We start from the raw sequence: 15,878 nt of genomic DNA on the forward strand, positions 1-15,878 counted from the left end.
GAGAGGACACCACACGTCCTTTCTCTGCAACCCACGGGGCCACGTGTATTTCAGAATTCGCTACTTCTCAGACTTCACATGTGGTGGGTCGCCGTATGTTTTATCACACTCCCAGCAGGGCTCGGGCGGTATCTCGTCGTCAAAGCCCTGGGATGTCTGCAGCAGGAGGTGGAAGGCCACGAAGGAGGTTAATAGAGACGGGGCACAACCTCACATCGGGCTCGGGTGGGAGTTTGCCACCAAAAGCGCTCTAGTGCCGACCTTATGAAAATCCGTGGGTTTTTCAGACCTTTTTGGAGTTCGGAACCGGGCCTGAGGGACTGTGCACCTGTGTATCTGTGTGGATTTGGTTCAGTGCACGTATTTATGTGCGTGTATGGTTTCATCTGCGTCGATGTGAGAATGTGTGCTTGTGTGCTTTTCTGCTGGTGTCCGTGTGCGTTCTTGTGGGGCCGGGCTGTAGGTGAAACTTTGGGTGACATTTTGGAGAGGTGTCCTGGAGGCGGAGCTACACGGCCCTCTGTCCCGCTCAACCCCCTAACGGAGCTGCCAGCCTTTCCCTCCGTGGCCCGTACTTAGCACAGTAGCACCTGTGCCTCCCACTGCCGGTCACACCTGTCGCCCTCAGGCGGTGGGTGTGGGTTCCTGTCCTCCCCCAGCCTTCCCCCATGGAGCCAGCCCGAGCAGGGTCCTGTAGTTGGGGAGAGGGTCTAACCCCTCTATCTGGAGCTCCCAGCTTGGGATATCTGTCCTGAGTCCCCAACCACCGCTTCATCGGGCCACTTACCAGGCCCCGTGCCTCACCTCCCCCACAGGGCCCAGCTTTGAGGCCCTCTTGGGAGGGGCCCAGCCTGGCCCAGGGTGTCTGGTCTTGACCCCCCTCTCTCCTCCCTCCCGGCCAGCCCTCTACAGCCACAAGCCTGAGGTGGCCCAGTACACCCACACGGGCCTGCTTCCGCAGACCATGCTCATCACCGACACCACCAACCTGAGTGCTCTGGCCAGCCTCACGCCCACCAAGCAGGTAAGGCCCAGGCCTGCCTGGCCCCTCGCTCGGGCCCCACCCCACAGCGCACCCATGGGGGGCTCAGGAGGCCGCTCTGTTCCCCCAGGTCTTCGCCTCAGACACGGAGGCCTCCAGTGAATCCGGGCTGCATACGCCGGCATCTCAGACCACCACCATCCACATCCCCAGCCAGGACCCCGCCGGCATCCAGCCCCTGCAGCCCACCCACCGGCTCAGCGCCAGCCCCACCGGTGAGCCGCCTTTCCCTGCTCCCTCAGGCGGGGAGGAAGGTGTGTGCGGCAAACGGGAGGGTGCCCTGTGCTCCCCCGACGGGAGCCAAGAGGGGCGTGAAACCACAGGGAAGTGGGCCTGTCTTACAGGAATATCTCACTGACTAGGACGAGGAAAAGATTAATTGCGAGAGACAGGGGAGGGTGACGGTGAGGAGCGATCTGATCTGGCCTTGCTTTGGGCCAGAGGTGGCTCGCAGGCGTGTTGGGTGGCTCAGGGTTTAGCATGGAGTTCGTTGCCCACGTTTAAAGATGAGCTTTCACAAAGAAATCGTGATTTCTGGCTTTTCCTGGAGAATCGGAGATCCGTGTTCCCACGCAGCAACAACAGCGTGCGGGCTCTCTAGGTCAGCTATATCGCACTTGACCCATTCATTTCCATCCCCCGGTGCCCCGAGCCTGCAACCTACGATGTCGATGAAGGGCGGGCACCGGGGAGTCAGGCTGCTGGGCTCTGAGGCCGGGGGTGGCCACTCGCTAAGTGCGGGACTTGGGCAGCCGCTTCATCCCGTGAGCCTCAGGTTTCTCCGTCCAGCCCTGGTGGCTGCAGCGACAGGAACTGAGGGCTCCCTGCTCTACCCACGGGGCACGCGTCATCATCCCCATTTTACAAATGGGAAAGCAGACGCCAAGGAGGTGACTTGGTCTTGCCTCCGACAGCTACTAGCAGGTGGCAGGGCCAGGACTTGAACCCAGGTCCAAACTCAAAGCCCATTCTCTTAGCTGTCGGAATCAGTCAGGGTTCTCGTAAGACACAGAACCAACAGGAATACAGTAGATGCCTGAACAACATGGTGTTTGAACTGCACGGGTCCACTTACATGTGGATTTATTTCATTGTTTTTTTAAGTTACTTTTTTTTTAAGTTTATTTATTTTGAGAGAGAGAGAGAGAGAGAGAGAGAGAGAGAGAACGAGTGGGATTGGGGCAGAGATTGGGGGACAGAGGATCCAAAGTAGGCTCCTCACGGACAGCAGAAAGCCCGATGTGGGGCTTGAACTCACAAGTTGTGAGATCGTGACCTGAGCAAAAGTTGGAAGCTTAACCGACTGAGCTACCCAGGTGCACCCACGTGGATTTTTTCCAACACAGCACAGGACTCAGGACTGTAAATGTATTTTCTTTTCCTTAGGATGTTCTTCTTTTTTTAATATTTATTTATTTTTGAGAGAGGGACGGGGGAGAGAGAGAGAGAGAGAAAGGAGGGAGAGAGAGAGAGAGAGAGACGGGTTAAGAGAGAAGAAGAGGGAGAGAATCCCAAGCAGGTTCCCAGCTGTGTGCGCAGAGCCCGACACGTGGCTTGAACTCACGAACCACAAGATCGTGACCTGAGCTGAAATCAAGAGTCGGATACTTAACCGACTGAGCCACCCAGGCTCCCCTTCCTTATGACATTCATGATACTTTTCTCCCTCTAGTTTACCTTTTGTAAGAATACAGTGCCTAATACCTCTAACATACAAGATATGTGTCAATTGACTTGTTTATATTATTGGGCGACAGTAGCTATTAGTAGCTAAGTTTTGGGGGAGTCAAAAGTTACCTGCAGATTTGTGACTACGCAGGGGGTCAGCGCCCCTGACCCTCGCACTGTTTAAGGGTCAACGGTATAGATATATATTCAAGGAACTGGCTCACACGCCTGTGGGGCCGACCAGTCTGGCAGCAAAGGCAGGATGTGATCCTGAAATCTTGAGGTAGGATTCCTTCTTCTCTAGGAAGCCTCAGCTTTTGCTCTTAAGGCCTTTGACTGATTAGATGAGACCCACCCGTGTCAGCCAGAGAAATCTCCTTTACTTGAAGTCAACTCAATACCCCCACTGCCAACACTTCAGTGTTTGGTTTCATGACTGGGCCGCAGCCTAGCAACGCCGAAGCCCGAAAGTAACCACACCGCCCCACCAGGGCTTCTCCGACGTTCCTACTAAAACGTCCTGAGGTGGCCACCCCCTGGGTGGCCCCGGAGCCTGGCTGGGGGTTAATAAGACCCAAGGGTAGAGGCGTGGCTTTGGGGGTCTGGTGATCTGCTGTAATTCAGGAGGTGGCGAGGCCCCGTGTGGCCTGTCCCAAGTGCCCCCAGGGATGGGTGCGCGAGGTGGGGTTGGGAAGGGCTTGGCAGACAGCCAGCTGTCTCACTTGCCCCTGCAGTGTCCTCCAGCAGCCTGGTGTTGTACCAGAGCTCCGACTCCAACGACGGCCACAGCCACCTGCTGCCATCCAACCACAGTGTCATCGAGACCTTCATTTCCACACAGATGGCTTCATCTTCCCAGTAACCACGGCAACCGCCCCCCAGGGGCCGGGCCCTGCCTGGAGCGCGCCTGGCGTACTTGGGGGGTGACTGGGACATGTGAGCCTGGGAAACTTCCACTGCCACAAGAGAGCGGCCTTCCCTGGAAAACTGCCACCATGCTCTGTCAGCAACGGAAAGGAGGGTTTCAAGGCGCCCCGACCTCAGGAGGGCTGTTTCAGTGCACGAGAGGGGACTGTGGAGAGCTGGGAAGCAGAGCAAGACGCGGACGAGAGGGACTGTCCCTGCTGCTCAGGGTGAATCTTGCCACTTGGAACAGAAGGGGACGGCCTTTGGACTTTGTACCTCCAGCCTGTGCCTGTGGAGACCCCCGGGAACCCCCAAGGGAACCCTTGTAGCCGCACTCCTCAGGACACAAGCCTGCGTAGCTGTGACTCACGGAGCTCAGTGAGAGGCCCAAGATCAACATGGCCCCGTCCTGTCACCTGTGCCCTGACCAGGCCCCTCCGCCCTGCCCCAGTTCCAGCTATTGACCCCTGCGCCCCACTCACATTAGCATTCTCCGAGTGGCTACCCAGTGCCCGGGCTGGGGCTCAGATGCCCACGCCCCAGGAGGGCTCAGGCTAGCAGCCAAGGCATGCAGGGCTCTCCAGCTTCTCTCGTCCTCAGCCACCCCTCCCCTGGCTTCCAAGATGGCTGGTCCTCTCGGCCATTCATCCCCCCCACCCCACACAGAAGGTGTGGTAAGAAGGGCACCACACCTTCTCACGCCAGCCCGGCATCTCACCTCAATGGGAAAGCCCCCCTCAGGACTAGGAAGTCCGTCTTGCCCCACGGGAGCCTTGTGACTCTGCGCCCGGTGCCGCTGTTGAGATTCTGATAACAGCTCCTCTGGCCCGTGGGGCCCTGCAGCCCCTCCCTGGTCTGGGGGACAAGCTGCTGGGGTCAGAAGGCAGCAAGGCCTGAGCAGATGACAGAGCTGAGGTGCCCAGAGGGTGAGGGGAGAGATGAGACCGGCGGAGAGGAGCTCCCCGTGGGGACGGGGCTGATGCCTGGAAGCTTGGGAGCTCGGCCGGCTGAGGGATGTGGAGGCCAGGGGGTCACAGCCACACCCAGGAGCCTGAGGTCCTGAGTGCCACCAGGAGGAACACTGTCAGCCCGGGGCTCTATGACCTCCTCTCCAGGAAGGGGCTGCTGCAGATAACTTGGCCTTGAGGGCTGCTCCCACCCTGGACGGAGGAAAGGGCCGGGGCAGAACCAGCACCCCCGAGGCTTGCAGCCAGCCAAGAGCCAACCTGTACTTTTATTTAACTTGTAGTAAAGGAAATGAGGAATGGAGTAGTGGAAATGCATACTGGAAACTTCTTGCTTGTCCACACGTTGCCCAGATGGGGCTGGGCAGGCAGAGGGAGGTGGTGGTGGGTCACACTCTCACATCCCGCCTCTGTCTTTCTCGCTCTGCCAAACCTCAGAGTCAAGGCCACAAAGCCAGAATTCCACTTTAACCTTGAGCTTCTGCTCTTCCCCTGCAAAATGCTGCAGGTGTCTGAAAACCGGTCCACAAGTGCTGTGGTGCTTCTCAAAGTCTTGAGGCTGGGGTGCAGGAACACAGCTTGGGGTGTAGGCAGGACTCCACCTACGTGAGGTTTATTTAGCATGTCTCATCAAGATTCGGCACGGACAGGGAAGGAGCACCCAGATCACTTTGTTATGTCTGGGGTCATTTATTTTCAACAATCTGGTTGGCTCAGAGACACGATCATGTGTGGCACATTCACAAATGTGGAGAAAGAAAATTCTGGCAGCCTAGGGGGGAAAAAAATCTCTCTCCTTCTTTTTATCAAGTCTGTGCAACCTGGAGGGAGAAGTACAAAACTCTTTCTTGGCCTTGTCATCTCAGGGCCCCTTCCCTCATTAAGGTGGTCTCCCACACCAGGTTGGGAAGGTGGAGGGGAAGGAAAAACTCTCCTATCACTTACTCTCCTCAGACAGTGCTGGGAAGATGGAAGCTTTACCATGTGGCCTTCGGTCTTGAGTAACTGGAAGGCTCCTTTTTCCTGAGGCCATGGAATGTTCTGGCATCACAGGTCTGCCCCAGTTCCCAACGGGAGCACAGATGGGCAGGCCTTGATTAGGCTTCTCACCCCACAACCATGTCTCTGTCCCAACCCTTGGGCAAGCCCCAATCATGGGCAGAGTCTGGACCTCTGTCCAGCCAAGTCCTTGAACTTGGAGGGAGGTGGGGCTTGGAAATGCCTCGTCCTCGGGCTAGTTGGGCCCCGTGCCTGTGGGGCTCCGATCAGTTGGCAGGCACGGCCACTGCCCTCTTTATCGGCGGGGATGGGGAAGCCTCGCCGGCCTTTGCTTTTTTCCTCCTTCTCTTCTTTTTGGTCCCAAGTGATGTCTGGTCTCCATTGAGCCTGGGTGAATGCTTTTCCTGCTTCCCTATGGTGGCCCCGCTTGTGGTGGTGGTGGCGGCCGGGGCGACCGAGTCGGCACCGGCCTCCTTCTTGGCTTTCTTTTTCAACTTCTTTTTCTTCTTCTTTGCCTCTTTCTCCACTTTGACAGGGCCGTGGATGGCAGATTCCTGGAGGATGTCGGAGGCTGACACGGCCGCCTCCCGGCACCGCTGCCACTCCTCGTCGCTGTCCTCGCTGCTACAAGGGGAGGGCACAGAGTGGGGACAGGGCCCCAGAGCCAGCAGGAAGAGGTCACGGCGGGGGCGGGGGGGGGGGGGGGCGGTGCTAGAAAGCTCCAGCTTGGGAATGAGGCCGGCCTGGGTTCCAACATTGGCTTCTCCGCTTCCCAGCTGTGTGATCTCATTAAGTGACTTAACCTCTCTGACCCTCAGTGTCTCCTCTATGAAATGGGTGCGTGGGTCTCACAGGGATGCCCCAGGAGTGAGGTGTCTGGCACAAGATGACGCTCAAAAAGCAGTAAAGATCCAAAGCCAACTCCCAACAGAACCCTCTTCCCTCTCCCACTGAGGGTACTACTTCTCGAGCTCCCTGACACGGCTCCTTCTTGGCCTAGATCTGACCAGATTCTGCATGGCTATTCTGGGGGGCTGGCAAACGCAGACGACGGGCAAAAAGGAGGGAACGTGAGGAGGGGGTGTGATACCTCACCTGGAGCCGGAAGGGAAGCGCTTTCGGCTGGGCTGGGGAGCAGCTTTCTTGCCGGAGTCTCCGGGGATGGATGTGAAGAAAAGGCGGAAGCCTAAAATCCAAAGGGGTCGATCGAGTCAGCACTGCCAGGGGCCAGCCCCTCCTCCCAGGTGCCAAGGCTGCCCCGCCTCTGCCCTCGAGGAGATCCCACAGATGTATGTTGAGAGGCACCGCGTGCCTCCTGGAGCCAGGGCCCGAGGTGCCAGAGGGGACGCGAGCTGCGCATTCAGAGCAGCAAGCCCTCAGAGGCTTCTGGAAGCCAGCGGTTGAGCCTTCTGCCTAAGGCAGCTTCCAAAGTGGCAGGTGGGTTGGGCGCGGGACAGACACTCAGCAGGGAGAGGCTGTGAAGTGCCGTGGTTAAGATGCCCCTGCTTGGGGTTAGACAGACAAAGGTGCTTCAGACAAGTGACTTCGTTTCTCAGAGCCTCAGCTCCCATGACACCCTGCCCTGCAAATAGGGGTATCAGCATCATACCCGCCTCAGAGATCCCAGAACGTACCAAAATGTATTTCCCGGCTCCAGATACACATGAGGTGGGAGACAAGAGCTGGCCTTAAGAGTATAACCACTCACCATCATCCTCCGGGGGGACTTTCTGTATTTCAGTCTTTTTCGGCTCCTTCACTACTTCTGAGATGGTAATTGAGCTTCGGAAGGAGGAAATGGTTGATTAAGGATGAGATTTTGGGTAACAAAAAAATTTTTTTAAGTGGAGGGGACGGGGGCATGTGATGTTAAATGCAATGGCAGCAAGCACGCCGGCCTGATGAGAACGGTTAACGCCTACAGCCATAACACGCTGATCAGCCCCCGACAGCTGAAACTGCAGTGCCTCATTTGTTTGAACCCCACTTTATTCCAGGAAGTACTGAAGAAGTTTTAAAGATATTCACAGTACCACAGAATGAATGCAATTTTGAATAGAGCAAAGAAAATAGGCCAGGAGGGACAGAAAGTGCTGGAGAGCAGGCACATGTTTTGCTTTGAGCATCCCGGCAGCAAGCATGAAAAGGGAAATAGGACCGACCGATCTAGAGAACTGGTTCAAGGTCAGCTGTCACCTGGGACACTGTTTTTTTTGTTTTGTTTTGTTTTTTGTTTTGTTTTGTTTTTTTAAGACAGATTTATTTTTTAATTTTTTTCATGTTTATTTATTTTTGAGAGAGAGACAAAGCACGAACAGGAGAGGGGCAGAGAGAGAGGGAGACACAGAATCTGAAGAAGGCTCCAGGCTCCTAGCTGTCAGCACAGAGCCTGACACGGGGCTTGAACCCATGAACCATGAGATCATGACCTGAGCCGAAGTCGGACACTCAACCGACTGAGCCACCCAGGCGCCCCTCTAACACAGTGGTTTAATGTAGGTCTGCAGGGCATATTAAGCAATGTCTGGACACATTTTTGGTCGTCACAACTGGTGGTGGTGGCGGGGGGTGGGGGTGGGGAATGCTACTAGGATCTGGTAGGTAGAGGCCAGGGATGCTGCTCCCCGTTCTATAGTGAAACAGGAAGAACCAGTCTAAAAGGTTAGTGGTGCCAAGGCCAAGAAGCCCTGATCTAACACAAGAGACCAACTAGAGCACCAGTTAAGTCTCCTTGCAGAGAAACACAGAAACGCCGCGGTTGACACGCATCCAGCTGGATTTCCACCTGCGGAAAAGTCTGATGTGGATCATCGCAGTGCTGGGTGGGCCTTGTTCACCCTGAAGCCGAAGAGTCGTGAAGAAAAACTGCACCCGTGTGTTGAAATGCCAACAGACCCTCCTACATGTTTACCACATTCTCGAGCTGGGGCACTGGTACTGAGACCGCGGTGGTTCAGGCTGCTAAGGTCTGGCCCACCACTCTATCTCAGAGCAGCTGGTTTACACTGTGATGGGACATGTTTGTCTTTTTCATGTTTCGGGACTGAGGCCTGAACATCCTCATTTCCCTTGCAAAATCTGGTAGGGCTCAGTCAATCAGGGATGGATCTAGGCCAGTGTCTCTTGAAATGTGTTCCATGCCTACGCCGATCGGCCTTCCATGGAGCAAAGCCACTGTGGCCAGATGAGTTTGGAAACTGCTGGGCCAAGCAAAGTCACGCATGTCCCTTTACCGCAGATTCTCAGAGCCTTGACTACACTATTAGGAATCTAAATCTCCAGGGGGCACCTGGGTGGCTCAGCTGGTTAAGTGTCTGACACTTGATCTCGGCTCAGGTCATGATCTCACGGTTTGTGAGTTCGAGCCCTGCGGAGGGCTCTGTGCTAACAGAGTGGAGCCTGCCTAGGATTCTCTCTCTCCCCTTCTTTCTGCCCCTCCCCAACTTGTGCTCTCTCTCAAAATAAATAAATAAAGGTAAAAAAATATCAGCTCTGCTCTCTCCTCCCTATGGCTTCGAGCAAACGCTCCTTCTCCCAGAGAGCCTGTTTCCTCACCGGCAGACGAGGACAACGACAGGACCTACGTGGCAGATTGTGCGTGAGGTGACACAGCATGTGCTCCCCACAGCGCCTGCTTGCACACCCCAAGCTCCCCACCGACGTGGGCCGCTACTGTTCGTATTAATGGAAGCAGGGGAAGAGAAGGAACATTTTTGGTTACCTGTCCAGCAGGGCTCCCAGTTTCTTGGCTACGTGGGCTCGGAATTCAGGGGTGGTCTGAAGCTCATTGCCATCTTGTTCATGTTCATCCGCTTTCCGCCTGCAACGCACACGAAAGGACCTCACTTCCCGCCAGCTCAGAGGCTGCTCCCCACCCCCCACCCACGAGGGCAGGGACGACATGTGTCTCATTCACCCCGATAGGCCAGGGTCTATCCTTGCATCTGGCACACGGTAGGGGATAAATATTTGTTTAGAGAATGGATTAAACTTGGACCCAAAGCACACAGTACCTGAGACTTGGCTGGCTGGCTGGCAACTGATTATTTGCGGCATCTGTGGAAATAACGAAAATTGAGGCATTTATAGAGGAAATGACAGGAACAGTATCTGCTGTGCGTCAGAGGTGATTTTAAGTGATTTACACGTATAACTCATTGAATGTTGCCAACAACCCTGTTAAGGGAGTTATTATTCCCATTTTGCAGAAGAGGAAACTGAGACGAGGAGATAAGATAACTCGGCCAGAGTCACACGGCTAATAACCGAGAGGGTTGGGGCCAGACCCAAGTCGTCTGGCTCCAGAGCCCCCTCTTAACCACCATGCTGAACAAGAAAGTGTATTTGATTCCGGTATTTATTGAGCATCTACTGTGTGCCTGGCTCTGTGCTAAGCGCTGTGGGGACAGAGAATCCATTATGTAGATCACATTTTTTCAAGCCGAGACTGGAAATGGCTGGCCTGGTGATCATTCACCCAACTGAATACTGAAGCTCTAACATTACCCAGGTGGTGTTCTAGGTGCTGAACAATTTAGACATAGACGCCAGTCCTCACGGAGCTTACATGCTGGTTGGTGGATACGGAGGACTAAAACACACAATTAAAATATAAAATTAGATCATGATAAATACAGAGGGGAAATAAACACAGCAGGAGAGAGAAGTGGTGAGGGCAGGCGGGGGATCATTTTATAAAGGCAGGTAGGGAGGACTTCACGTATAGGTGACAGGTGAATGGATTTCAGAGAGGCAAGGGAGTGAGTCAAGCGGGGAAGTCATCTGGGGAAGAGTCTTCCAGGAAGAGGGAAGAGCACCTACAGAGGCCCCAAGGCAGAAGCCTGCCTGGTGCATCTGAGAACCAGCAAGGAAGCCGGGGTGGCTGCGGCCCAGTGAGTTAGGGGAGCAGCAGAAATGGGGACCTTATGGGGGGCCAGATCATGAAGGGACTGGTGGGCCAGTGTGACGACCTGGGCCCTGAGGGAGGTGAGGAGCCACCGGAGTCTGCACAGAAGAGGGACACGAATGGACTTGGGATTTTACAGCACATCTCTGGCTGCAGTGTGGACGTAGACCCTGGTGGGGCAAGGGCAGAAGGAGGGGGACCATGGCAATCGTGGAGGCGATGAGAAGGGGCAGGACTCTGGATGTATTCTGAAGGAATCAACAGGGTTTTGCTGACAGATTCGATGGATGGTGCGAGAGACGTATGAAAGACGGTTCTGAGGTTCTTGACTTGAGTAATGGGACAAAATGTTCTCGTGAGTTTAAGGAGCCAACTGGTCAAAATGATCGCTTGGCAACTCTGGGCCCACAACAGGGCCATGTGGTGTTAAAACAAGTGCGGGGCACACAGTCCACATTGTGGTCTATGTCAAAAGCGCTGTGGAGCATAACACGGAATGCAAAGTGCCCGATGCCCCTGGAGTCGGAGAATGCAGGTGGCCGGGATAGACCCAGAGTCCCTCCTTCTGAGCATGCCATCACAAGGAGGAGAAGCATTTCCTCCGTCGTGACTACGGAGCGAGGGCTGTGATACAATGTCACGGAACAGAAACAGCATTAGACCCCAGGCCTCAGAAGACAGGTTTCAGTTCAGTTCTGGTTCTTCCACTGTGACTCCGGACCAGTCCCTTTACCTCCCCGAGCCTTTGTTTTTAGATCTACAAAGTGGGGATAAGACCTCCAACTTCCCAGAGTCACTGTGAGGATACAGCGAAATTTTACATGGGTTTGGACACTTTGTTTGCACGTCTGTCTCCCCCTGGATTTGAAAGCTGCTGGAGCACATGGTCTGCGTCTTGCTTTCTGTACGGCTCCAGCTCTTGGCATAGTGCCTTGGTGTGAAAGAAACATTGCATAAAGTAATCACAGTGTACGTTGCCTTAAAATGTAAGTGGTTTGAAGTGTGGGTGACCAGTGCTTCATTACTGGATTAAAGAGCTGTATCAGGGGTTACAGTAATAATATAGTAACCTACAGGGGCGCCTCGGTGGCTCAGTAAGCTAAGAGTCTGACTCTTGATTTCGGCTCACGGCATGATCCCAGGGTTGCTGGAATTGAGCCTCAAGTGGGGCTCTGTGCTGGGCATGGAGCCTGCTTAGGATTCTCTCTCTGCCCCACCTCCACACCTGCGTTCTCATGCTCTCTCTCTCAAAAAAAAAAAAAAAAAAAAAAAAAAAAAAAAAATATATATATATATATATATATATATAGTGACCTACATTTCCACATGGTTATGGACCAAAGGGTCAGAGTTTTGCCCACAATGGGCAACTGTCCGTGGCAGGGAGGGGCAGAGGGCAGTTAATAGCATGGGCTTGGAGGCATAAAGACCTAGATGGATGCCTGGCTCTGCTACTTACAAGCTGGAGGACCTTTCTGAGCATCAGCTCTCGCATCTGTATAATGGGGCTAATAGTTGCTGGATTGGTATTGTTGGAAAAATTAAACCAGACACCAAATGCGAAGTGTTTAGAGCAGGGCACACAGTAACAGCTCCACCCGTGGCGGCAATTTTTATTATCCCACGGCCCAAGAATGCGTGTCACGTGTTCAGGATCTTGCCTGGCACACAGTAGGTGCTCAATAGGTAACAAGACTTATCATCGGCAGTCACATCTACTTTGATCGGCAGAAGCTTCATGAATGCACCAAAGGGTAGGCTGTAAAAGTGGTATCTTGGATGCCACTCCTCACATGTGCATTGCTTCACATGTTGGCCAAAGCTGTTCACGTATGAGACTCACCACAACCCTAAGGCCCAGGCGTTTTACGGATGAGAAAACTGTGGCTTTCAGAAATGATTTTCCTTGTCTAGGACCAGCTTCAGAGCTGGCACTTCCTATCAAGTGCTCCCTCCGCTGCCACAGAGAAATCCATCCTGCCAAGGCGGAAGCAACTGGCCCGGAAATCTAGTTGGAGTCTTGGCCCGCCCCCCCGCCTCATCAGAGAAGTGCCTTTCTGGCCAGGTCATTCATTCAAGAACTATTTTCCTGAATGCTGATCATGACCTGTGCCAGGCCCCGGGGGAGGGGATACCACGGTGAAGGGACAGGCCAGATCCCAGCCTTCATTAAGCTCCCGTCACGTAACCTCTCCCTTGCCATATTTGTGGAGCAAGTCAGGCCAGGTGCGGCTCAGGTCATGATCTCACGGTTCTTGAGTTCGAGCCCCGCGTCGGGCTCTGCGCTGACAGCTCGGAGCCTGGAGCCTGCTTCGGATTCTGCGTCTCCCTCTCTCTCTCTGTGCCTCTCCTGCTCGTGCTCTGTTTCTGTCTCTCAGAAGTAAATAAACCTTAAAAATTTTTTTAATATGTGCCAAGCATTGCAGATGTATCATCTGGGTTACTTCTCAACCTTGGGGGCAGGGGTACCCACCATTATCCCTACTTGACGGATACCTTGCCCCAATTCCCATTGCTAGTGAGCGATGGAGATGGAGAGGCAGATCTGTAGACAGAGCTTGAATGAGAAAACTCCCGAGTTTTGGTGTCCAGAGATGGGAGGATATAATACTGTTTGGCGTCTACCTATAGGACATACAATGTGGCAGGACAGCAAGAAGGGAGAGGCAGGGGGGAATGAATTACCAAAAGACTTGTAAGTCCTTTTATTTATTTTCTTTTTGTTTATTATTATTTTTTAACATTTATTTATTTTTGAGAGACAGAGAGAGACAGAGCATGGACAGGGGAGGGGCAGAGAGAGAGGGAGACACAGAATCTGAAACAGGCTCCAGGCTCTGAGCGGTCAGCATAGAGTCCGACGCGGGGCTCGAACTCACAGACCGTGAGATCATGACCTGACCCAAAGTTGGACGCTTAACCGTCGGAGCCACCCAGGCGCCCCGACTTGTAAGTCCTTTTAAACAAAAGCAGGGGTTCTTAACCTTGCTTTGCTATGGCCTGCTCCGGCAATGTGGGAAAGCTTGGATCCTTTTTCAGAATAATGTTTTAAATGCATAAAACACAACACATTACAAAGAAAGCCAATGATACAGAAATTCAGTTATCATTAATAGTTAAAAACAAACAAACAAACCCAAATTTGGCACATTAATAATATATGTGCTTCTTTATTAATGCATTAAATCTTTATGAATGCATTACGATCTACTAGTGGGCCCAAAAATGCCTGTAATTTTTTAAATGGATTAATTAATTGATTTTTGAGAGAGAGAGAGGGAGAGAGGGCACAAGCAGGGGAGGGACAGAGAGAGAGGGGGACAGAGGATCCGAAGCGGGCTCTGCGCTGACAGCAGCAAGCCCGATGTGGGGCTCGAACTCAGGAACTCGAGATCATGACCTGGGTGGAAGTCCCATACTCAACGGACCGAGCCACCCGAGCGCCCCCCAAAACGACTGTACTTTTAAAGCAGGGATGAGTGTCAATTATTTTTTCCCAACATTTTACCGTGACTAAAATGATATTTTGATACACATGCAGACGGTAACGGGATATGGAAATCTGTGATTTTGTTAGGACCAAGTGACAGGTACTGCCCAAACTGCTGTAGCACTAGATTGTCACCGTCAGACACGTGGAGGACCCAGCTCGCTGACAGCCCCAGGGTCTGAGAAGGTGCTGGAGGCGGGGAAAGGCTGGGTGCCAGCATCCGGGAAGGGGGGCTGTCCCAGCCATCTCGGAGAGGTGGCGGGCTGCCAGCGTGCGGCAGTGAGGATGGACCGAAGGAAGCAGAGTCAAGAGGCATTCAGGTGCCTCAGTTTCCCCGACCGGGGTAATGGAAGTACCCTCCCTGTTGCACCGGCCCGCTCTCTTGAATCTGAGTCCCACGCAGTCCCCGGAGCTTTCTCAGGGCAAGAAGTCGCGTGCCGGTCACCCCCTCCTCACCACCCATCCTCTCAGACCCCAGGGGAAGACCCCACGCCTTTTGGCCAGACTCCCTGCACATGGCCTCCTACCGGCTCTTGGCTTCTCCGGCCCCCTCGAGGGATGCTCCAAGCCCCAGGCCGGCATCGCTGCCTCGCAGCACCGTGCCAGCTCCTCCTCATCGCTGCTACTGCTGCTGCTGCTGCTCTCCAAAGCGCTCAGGGGGCCACTGGGCGCGGCCATCTTGGGCCACCGCGAAGGATTGTGGGGAGCGTTCCACTAGCAACCCTTCTCCACCACGGCACTGAGGGCGGAGACGCGCAGGGCATTGTGGGGATTGTAGTTCTCAGGCTCAGTCCGCCCTCGGTCCCCCGGACTGCCCTGAGGGTTTCCTCAAATACGAGAGCTGGAAGGGCCTGAGAGGTGAACTCCATCCTTTTCTTGATGAGGAAAATGAGACCTACATAGGAAAAGGAATTGCCTAGGTCATACCAGAACCTTGACTCCAGCCCAGACCTACTGAATCGGAACTTGCATTTAACCGTGATTGCCTGGTGATTGGTGTGCACATTAAAATTCAAGAGGCACAGTCCCGGGTGATTCTGATGCACAGTTTGGTTTTGAAAACATTCTCCAATTTTTTACCTCAGGACTTCTCCACTCAGCCTGCACATTGGAAACACTTGGGGAGCTTTTACATACTGACTCCTAGGACCCACCCAGGACCGACACATTAGAATCTCTGCAGTTAAGATACTCTGCTATGTAGGATGAACAAAGTGACTTTTGTCTTTGGGATGCTTCTCTTCATGTTTTACCTTTGAGGCTGCGTGTCAGAAATTGTATTAAAATAAACTCTCGGGGTGGTGGGGGGGCCTGGCTGGTTCAGTGGGTAAAGCATGTGACTTGATCTCAGGACTCTAAGTTCAAGCCCCACCCTGGGGCAGAAATTACTTAAAGGAAAAATAAAATCTTAAAAACAAAAACAAAACCTCTTTGGCCTTGGGCTTTTCTATTATGAAAGAGAGGAAGGTGACTTATTCATTCCGTTTTTCTTTTTTAAACAAGAATTTTCCCGTTACAACGTGGGTACTGGGGGCACTATCAAGAGTAAAAGCCGGGGGTGGACTAGCCTGTCTACCCTATGGAAAGGAGGCAGTTGTTCTGTCCCTTAAGGCAAAAGAAGGCAGGAAATAGGTTACTATTGGTAAATTGCCCAGAGGCTGCTGAGAACCAATTATAAAGTACATTTTATATTCTATAGTAAGGGAGTAGTTCATCAGAAACCAGGGCAAAGGGGAGGAGTAAAAAGGAAACTTCTTACTGGTTGATGGGAGTAAACCTGATCACATGATCTCCTCTGATGATAAAGATGCTGTTCTTTTCCTCAAGTCCTTGGACCATCATGTACTGTTTGTGTGTGTGCATCAGGAGTTGAAGGGATCGTTTTACACTTCATTGTCCTCG

At 53.4% G+C, this 15,878-nt stretch overlaps 2 protein-coding genes across 3 annotated transcripts in view; one reads left to right on the forward strand and one right to left on the reverse strand.

Annotated features, from left to right (window-relative positions):
- Positions 1-4,885, forward strand: part of HNF1A (HNF1 homeobox A) — a 21,186-nt gene extending 16,301 nt beyond the window's left edge. The window contains exons 8-10 of the mRNA XM_053902108.1: positions 903-1,024; positions 1,113-1,257; positions 3,445-4,885. Coding sequence (XP_053758083.1) covers positions 903-1,024; positions 1,113-1,257; positions 3,445-3,572 — 395 coding nt within the window. The 3' untranslated portion in view covers positions 3,573-4,885. The remainder of the gene's footprint in view (positions 1-902; positions 1,025-1,112; positions 1,258-3,444) is intronic.
- Positions 4,832-14,685, reverse strand: CUNH12orf43 (chromosome unknown C12orf43 homolog). Of its 2 annotated transcripts, none has more exons than XM_019467241.2 (6): positions 14,504-14,685; positions 9,594-9,636; positions 9,302-9,400; positions 7,289-7,362; positions 6,676-6,766; positions 4,832-6,201 (listed from the first exon to the last, which is right to left on the reverse strand). In XM_019467241.2, the coding sequence occupies exons 1-6, from the start codon at positions 14,652-14,654 to the stop codon at positions 5,847-5,849; spliced, it is 813 nt and encodes a 270-aa protein (XP_019322786.2). In that variant the 5' UTR covers positions 14,655-14,685; the 3' UTR covers positions 4,832-5,846. The 2 variants fall into 2 exon arrangements, with proteins under 2 accessions (XP_019322786.2, XP_019322785.2); XM_019467240.2 differs by having other exon boundaries at positions 4,832-6,204.
- Positions 14,686-15,878: the final 1,193 nt, after the last annotated feature.

Source organism: Panthera pardus, unplaced genomic scaffold (genome assembly GCF_024362965.1).
Source record: "Panthera pardus isolate Hobbes unplaced genomic scaffold, ASM2436296v1 HiC_scaffold_15, whole genome shotgun sequence".
Lineage (NCBI taxonomy): Eukaryota > Metazoa > Chordata > Mammalia > Carnivora > Felidae > Panthera > Panthera pardus.